Source organism: Perkinsus marinus (genome assembly GCF_000006405.1).
Source record: "Perkinsus marinus ATCC 50983 genomic scaffold scf_1104296930488, whole genome shotgun sequence".
Taxonomy (NCBI): Eukaryota; Perkinsozoa; order Perkinsida; family Perkinsidae; genus Perkinsus; species Perkinsus marinus.
Genome location: NW_003216064.1, coordinates 234,402 through 241,867, shown reverse-complemented (window position 1 = coordinate 241,867; position 7,466 = coordinate 234,402). Strand labels below are relative to the sequence as shown.

Here is a 7,466-nt window from a genome sequence, read left to right as displayed (position 1 = left end):
GTATGCCGTTAGAGAAGCGCTTACACTGGGCTCCAATAGAATAGCCTTTGGAAATACCATAGTCATCGCGGAATTCCACATGTCTCCATTTATCCCTAGGGAATCGGGCTGTTCTGATATTAGTTTTGTAGATACTCAAAAGACTATCACTACGCCGCTACCGACCACCACTACTCCAACAACAACTATTACGAGTGAGTTATTCATCTGCATCTTCTATGTGGCCTCCTAGGGACTCGAACAGTAGGGGAATAATGTTGAATCGTGTGCCTATACGATTGACGACAGCGGCAGGATTCGAACCTGCGCGGGCAGAGCCCAGTGGATTTCTAGTCCACCTCCTTAACCACTCGGACACGCTGTCATTTGGTTTATTGAAACATCACGCCGCATCAGCACTGATACCCATCAAGTATTGAAAAACTCTCGCAGAATGCTCACATTTTGAAAAATTCTATTCCCAGTTTCGTCTCTTTCAGGACAAGTCGGATGGGAGGACCAGGCATCATACTACGCCCATCATGATCGATGCGATTTGGGAACTACAGAGACTATCAAGTTGATGATTAAACCCGGCCAGTATTCGTTGAATAATTGTGATGCCCCCGGGAAGAATTCCTTCCGGCATAAGAGCCATATTCCGAACAACCTCGCGGTTCCCGGGGCACATGGCAAGGAGTGGTGTGTTGAATATTTCAAACAGCTGGGATTTACCCCCGGACAATCGCTGGAGTATACGAAGAGAGCTATATGTGACCCCAATACATGTAAGAGGTTCGCTACTCGGACTTTGAGGTTTGAAGGGAACATCGATCGAAACGCTCGCCGATAGACCACGCGAGACATCAAACAGTCGTGCCACTTTCAGATACCCGGAAAACCACAACCACACCGACGACTACCACTACTTCAACGACGACAACAACCAAGACTACGACAACGACAACTACGACCACTACCACTACTACTACGACAACAACAACTACGACAACTACTACTACAACAACAACAACTACTACTACGACGACCACAACCACTACAACGACAACTACGACCACTACTACAACGACAATTCCCACACTGTCTCCTGGTAAGAACGCATATCCTCTCATCTCGTCCGCTGTGTTCCTAGATGGATAGCTAGTCCACATAGGGTTGAACTCTGTCATCGATTGGTGTTCAGAGATGAGAGAGAAGTTCACTGAAGGCGACAACACTAACGTGTTCTGCAACGCTGCATGCCAAGGAGCCCGCTACACTCAAGTGAAAGAATTTTCCGACCGTAGGCTCCACACCTCCTCAGTGACAATCGTGTATCGTGCATATACTGTAAACATTGCTCTCAGGATTGCAGTCTTCCCTACCAGTACAGCTGCAGTCCATTGACAATATCACAGCAGCAGCACATAAGATGCGAGCTTTGGGATTCCTCGCAGGACTAGGAGATGCTGAACATGCTATTGGAAGCAACGACATGTGAGTTGGTTCGCTGGCCCCTATCCCACTACTATTCATTTGCGACCTTGAGCGAGCGTTCATCTATCTAATCTCGGCTAGGCTTTTCCGTTATGTATCTCTGATCAGAGTGGGATCGCTTGAGTTCACAATTCCTCGAGCTGTGGAAGATGTGAAGAAGCTGAGAGTCAACTTGGTAAGGTTAGTGTATGTCTACAAATTTTCTACCCTGTGAAGCGTGAATCGCTCTTTCGTAAACTATGGTCATTACAAAACATCACCACTGTATTTGGAATCGTGAAAGTTCTGCACTATGGTCAGCGTCAACACAGTTACATTCCATTTTCAGAGTGAATCCCGAGGCCCCTCATCAGTGGCGATCCGCGCGGTTGCTGAGGAGGTCTACCGCGAGATGTCGGCGATGTTCGATGCTGCGCGGTCTAAAATTGCTAATGTGAGTCTCCTTAGCTTCATCCTTCTCGACTGACTCGTCCGTATCTCGATCGGTCACGAATAATATCTCAATTCTGCTGCCGGAATTGGCGCCCTGTTTTCTAGGCTGGCACTGAATATGAGAGTAACTTCACCGCGATGGCTAAACGGCTTGGCAGTAAGGCTCTGCAGCACTATAAGGACGTAGACGGCAGAGCAGAGCAGATGTGAGCTCAAGTCGGGAGGTAGAGTAGGCATGAGGATATTCCCCTCAGCACTGAGTCAACTGGAAGCCCACTGGTGAAGCTGTGGAGTACAGTGTCGGTGGTCAAAGGTCTCGTTGCATCTATTGCATCGGACGTCGCTGAAAGGACTAATCGTACATTGGAAAGAGCCAAGTCATTGAAAAAAGCCGTGGAAAGTATCAATGCTGATCAGCTTCACTCTGTGTTCTTGTATTTTGCTTCCCATCTCAGCTATGGCGCATAAGGACGGCTTGGTACAGGAGATCCAATCCCAGCTCGATCAAGATATGAAGGAGATTGGTAAAGAGCCGCCAGTAGACGTTGGTTCGACCAACGTGACCATTGGAGCTAGCGTGAGTTACTGTTGACCGTCTCGGCTGCTGAGCTCCTGTTATTCGGTTAATAGACTCAACGGCTCATGGCGGGTCTCGAGAGGGATACGAGCATAAAGAAGCAGCAGATCGACGCGGAGGCGCGGGCTGCGTCGCGGAAGGCCGCATCGGCTCTACTGGCGTCGGAGTTGGCGATGAGAGGCAAATCGCGGGAGGCGAAAAACGATGCTAAAAAAGCCCTTTCGGTGAGCGAACCGACTGAGAGGGTCCCGTGTCTATGCTGATCGCTCAGGGTTTCGCGCGTGGTATGGTAAGGCAACAGGAGATGGTCCGCAACACTCTCCTGGATGGTGTCAAGGCGGCTAAGAAAGCTGAGAAGGTGAGTCAATCGATCACCTATTATCGCGTTTTTCTCCCTCCTAGAGTCATCTAGATCAACAGTTCATGTTGCTGCATAGCCTTTGTATTTTTTGCATCGCATGTACTTGGCGACTGAGAGGCATTTCGCAATAACAGCAAAATGCCTCTCCTTTGCTATTATGGTAGCTCTATTCATTGAGTGTAGATAGAGGGATTACGATAGATAGGAAAATGCAGTATACGTTATTAAAAATATTACGTTTCCCCAGGAAATGGAGTGGATGGCTCGAAATGAAGCCAGTGAAGCTGCCGCATACAAGACCAGTATGAATGCTACACTCACAGCATTCAACCGAGATGCGAATGCTGCCTCAGCTAACGTAGGCCATAAGGCATCCCCGATCTATTGATTGGTTGCTCTTTCAGGCTGTAGGAGGCTTCTCTGAGGGGACTAAACAGGTATCGGCGAAAAGCGCAGCTGAGGAGGAGCGTATGGCTGCCACTGCAAAGCTGTTCGCGGACGGCCTTGAGAAATCAAGGAGGGAAAAGGACGTGAAAATCGCATCGGTGGAGAAGTAAGGAGTTGAGCTTATCCTTTGAGTTTGGGAGTTCATGGTCTCAGTGCCACCCGAGAGGCGACTGAGGCTAATGAGCGCTTGGCCAGCGCTGTGCAGGCTACCGGGAGTGGTGCCATGGACGTGACGAGGGAAGAAGCTACTAAAGCGGCATCAGCAGCGCTGGACAGTATTCACACTGAGGAAAAGGTAGGGGGAAATTCTCGGTATGTAATCTCAGGGCATCTCTGATTTTCGTTCAGACTGTTGGAGAGGATGAGACTAGATTCAGAGAGGAGGCTCGCCGGTCTGCTGCTTTGGTCAACGCCAACGAAGCCACAATGATGGCCAAAGTCGCGGAGTTTGACGATGCTGCTCAACGAGAGCTGGCTGCTGAGCTTGCAGAGATTGCGAATAACATGACATCGCTGTGAGGACCATCGTATATCGTGGTAGAGCCATGGAAGAGTTTTTTTTCAGAATGTCGTCCCTTGAAGGCCAGTACCATAGGAGCGATGAAGAAGCTCATCGAGCTATCTCGACTGATGGCGATAAGCTGGCAACGGTTATGAAAAGTAGGAGTAGATGCATTCGTGTTGGCGACTATGCCGCTGGCAGGGTTGAAGGCGGCTCGGAAGGGGCTACTTGAGATGGAGAGTAGCAAGCGCAAGATGAGAGAGGAGATTGGTAACTCTAGTGGGGCAGCGGGCAAGGCGCTCGATACGTTGCGCGATGGCTTCGATACGGCAATTGGGAAAGTGAGGGTAATCACTGGAGGAAACTGCATTTTGTTTCTTCTCTCGTTGATAGTTGCACCTCGTTTCAGATGGCGATGAAGAGTGCGGCGGAGGGCGCAGGTTCGAATCTTGGCGATGACATCTCGAAAATGAAATCTGAGAGTGACCACATCGTCGAAGAAGAGGTGGCCAGGTCTACTGAGTCGCTCAAGAGTGTCTCCGGCCATGCAATAGTGAGTTCAACTGAAAGCGTCGTTACGGTGGACCTGAGCTGCTCAGGGCATTCTTGGGATGATCGCTGGTGAATTCGCGCAAGCGGCTGAAGAATTGAAGTCGAGACGTCAACTGTTGGCACAAGAATCAGCCAATCTAACGGTAAGTCAACAATAGGGGGAAAATCATCCCCTGCCGCATTGAGGAGTTTCCTCACTAATCATACAAGTCTTCGTGCGACTCGCGGTAGAAGTGTTCAGAAATGAAAAAATTCCTAAAATTTCCTCAGAATTTTTTTTCGTTTTTACGACATGTAGTTGGCCATGTGCACATTTCCCCACACTGGTTGATACAATGATGATGCAGGCACGATGGGCCGTTGTTAAAGGGAGGATAGATCGTAACTTGGCGAAGGCTGTATCGGCTGATCTCGGTTTGGACCCTCGGGCGTTGGCTGTTGCTATTGAAGGCAACATGGAAAGGATGCTCCTGAACTCAACGAGGGGACTGGACGAATGGGTGAGTGAATGGGAGTATGTCACATCCAGCGGAGTTGCATCCGTTTTTCGTCGAAGTCAAGCCTTTGCTTATAAACATCAGATCATATTGAAACTCCGTTAATATGAGCCTTGAACATGACCGACACTTTTTGATCCCTGACCTCATCTACATTTGTATTATACATCGAGGAAGTGGTGTAATATTTCATGTAAATTCTTCGTGACTTTCGGTTTCCGCAACCGATTACTCTATTGTTTTTCACCAGGTGAAATATGGAATATGTTTGTCACTAGTGTTTTTAGTCGTATCACGGGTGAAACTCCTTTGTGCAGGTTCGATCGGACGAGCAAGCGAACAGAGGGGAAGTGAATCGGCTTACAGCAGCAACGAGTGAGATGGAGGATGCAGAGGACACAGCTAGCAAGACGGTGGACTCCCTGGGGAAGCTCCTGAAGATGCCGGAGGCCGCTGAGGATATGAACCGGTTGAAGCTCCTCGTCGCTGGGGTAAGCAGGGACTGCTCGTTAGTAGAGGAATCACGATTGTTAGACCTTCAAAGAGAGCGCTCCGATGGAAGTAGCAAACATGTTGGGTAGTAGCGAGATGGAGCAAGAGAAGAACTTACTGAGCTTTCAGCAGACTATAGAGGGAGAGATCCAACAGGTATTACGGGTGGTCCGAGGAAATCCTTCTCTGAGAAATAGCGCTGTTCTTAGTGGAATAATCATAATCACACTGCCTATCGGTTCATACCAGGGCTCAGGCAGCAGTGACTGAGCCTGCAGCTATACCTCTATACTGGCTATTACTCGCCTTGTCGAAGGGGGGCTGCGCAAGAAGAAGTGGAATAATCGTTGAGTTTCACGCTCTCGGAATTCATGTTGACAGATTCTCGCATGGTGTGCAAGGAAGTCTTGTCAGGTTAAGGGTCCACAGGTGGGAGAGTTGAAGGAGTTCGCCGGAGGACTATTAGTGTCTCTCGAGAAGGCCCTTCAAACGGTGAGGCTCGAAAGCGGCAGCATAGACTTGGTGAACTCCTTTCAGATGGAGTCCTCGACGAGAGCTGAAATGCAGCATAGGAAGGAGTCGGAGGTTGGGAAAATCAGAGGGCTGAAAGTTGGGGTCCTTGGGGCGGAGGAAAAGGAGCTCCAGGGGCTGGACACTATCGATGCCAAGGATCATGCTGGTGGGTCTATGGGCGTATAGTGCTGGCCTTTCGATTCGAGCTGCAGGGTCTGCACAGCTGGGAGAGACGTTGGAGCGGATGCAGAAGACGTTGAGAATGTTAACGAACAATATGGAGCTGCTGAGTAGTGGTGAAGATGAGGAGGCAGCTCGAATGTCGAAGGAAGTAATGGGATATCGTACCGCACCTGGCTGAGCGGCTGGGGAAATTGATGTGGACTGTTGCAGATGAGGTCGCGAGTGGCCAACGCTACTGAAGAAGCATCGAAGTTGGAGCTCGATATTGGAGCAATGAAGGAGGAGACGAGGAGGAGTCTGGAAGAGGACCAGCGACGAATCCATCATGAGATTGCTAATGCAGTAGGCCGTGGTTGGATGAGGAAGTATATGAGAATTATCGTTGCTATTCAGTCCATTGAGGAGGAAGCGGGTGAGTTGGGTAAGCGTCTGGCAGACGCTCAGACCTATGCTGTGGACGTGCTCACCAAGAGGGGCCATGAGCTCGAGGACCAGCGGAGACAAATAGTCGGATATCAATTGAGTATGGCTCGTGAGGAGGCCCAGACTCGCGAGTTGGAGAGGCAGATAGCTTCGTCGTTGGCGTAGGTCGGGGAGGGCGATCTCTAATGCAGTTTGGTGTTTTCGGCAGTACGTTCGAAAGTCGAGTTCGGTCCGCATCCTCGAACATCAATAACAGCATGAACGTTGACGACGCTGTTAAGTTTGCTAAGGAGAAAATAGAGGAGGTAGCTCGTATGGCTAGAGATCCTCGGCAGCAAGAGGAGATCTCGGAGGAGCTCTCTGACATCGAGAAAGAGATTGCTCGAGTGGGAAGCAACGTAGGCTGGCGGCGCCTCTCCAGTTGAGGATCAAAGCCGTATTTGTTCAGATGACAGCAGCGTACAAGGCCGAACTGAGTACGACCAACGATACTATGGTGGATGAAGTTGGCGAAACAATGAAACGGTTAGACTGGGTGGAAGTTGAATCTTCGAGTCTGCCTCTTTTGTAGGATGAGGGCTGAACGAGATGATATTAAGGGTGTCCTTGATGCTCGCGAGAAGGATGAAAAACGGATACAAGAACAGGGTCCAAATAGGGTAGGTTTTCTCAGAGGTTTCGCTCAGCAGACGTTGTACACTCATATACAATGCTATCGAAGCAAAAGTCGCCACGAAATGTGTGTCGGAGTGTCTATCATTCGACACAAGAACTGTCCCCCATTGGGTCGTCGTTGTCCTCTACACGCTTCACTAACAGCTTTTTCAGGTGGACATTTTGCACAGTCGAATAGTCAAGGCGGACAAAGAAATTATGAAGCAATTCCAAGAGACTTCCAAAACGTTCAATAAGTGGTTATCGGAGCAGAGAACGTTGCTCATGAACTCACTATTGAGGGATCGTGTTAGCTGAGCATGATCTGTGATTGTGAATGCAATCCTGGCGTTATAC

At 49.4% G+C, this 7,466-nt stretch overlaps 3 protein-coding genes and 1 non-coding gene across 4 annotated transcripts; 2 read left to right on the top strand and 2 right to left on the bottom strand.

Annotated features, from left to right (window-relative positions):
- Positions 1-282: 282 nt before the first annotated feature.
- Pmar_PMAR006426 lies at positions 283-364 on the bottom strand. Its single transcript has one exon. It is a non-coding gene; the product is annotated as a tRNA-Ser (tRNA).
- A 481-nt stretch (positions 365-845) lies between these two features.
- Positions 846-1,169, bottom strand: Pmar_PMAR006425 (hypothetical protein; the record flags this gene model as incomplete). Its single annotated transcript, XM_002786963.1, has 2 exons — positions 846-931; positions 1,082-1,169. The coding sequence occupies 2 exons, from the start codon at positions 1,167-1,169 to the stop codon at positions 846-848; spliced, it is 174 nt and encodes a 57-aa protein (XP_002787009.1).
- Positions 1,170-1,185: 16 nt separating this feature from the next.
- Pmar_PMAR006424 (liver stage antigen-3, putative) lies at positions 1,186-6,620 on the top strand (the record flags this gene model as incomplete). The annotated part of the gene is made up of 25 exons (XM_002786962.1): positions 1,186-1,282; positions 1,347-1,476; positions 1,585-1,651; positions 1,805-1,909; positions 2,014-2,114; positions 2,163-2,308; positions 2,364-2,485; positions 2,539-2,709; positions 2,757-2,843; positions 3,094-3,204; positions 3,251-3,399; positions 3,447-3,588; positions 3,642-3,808; positions 3,859-3,953; positions 3,997-4,136; positions 4,205-4,348; positions 4,395-4,490; positions 4,695-4,847; positions 5,162-5,335; positions 5,379-5,492; positions 5,751-5,828; positions 5,874-6,015; positions 6,062-6,180; positions 6,243-6,374; positions 6,426-6,620. 25 exons carry the CDS (start codon positions 1,186-1,188, stop codon positions 6,618-6,620), a joined length of 3,177 nt encoding a protein of 1,058 aa, XP_002787008.1.
- A 92-nt stretch (positions 6,621-6,712) lies between these two features.
- Positions 6,713-7,427, top strand: Pmar_PMAR006423 (hypothetical protein; the record flags this gene model as incomplete). Its single annotated transcript, XM_002786961.1, has 4 exons — positions 6,713-6,853; positions 6,904-6,980; positions 7,027-7,114; positions 7,284-7,427. 4 exons carry the CDS (start codon positions 6,713-6,715, stop codon positions 7,425-7,427), a joined length of 450 nt encoding a protein of 149 aa, XP_002787007.1.
- Between the last annotated feature and the right edge of the window lie 39 nt (positions 7,428-7,466).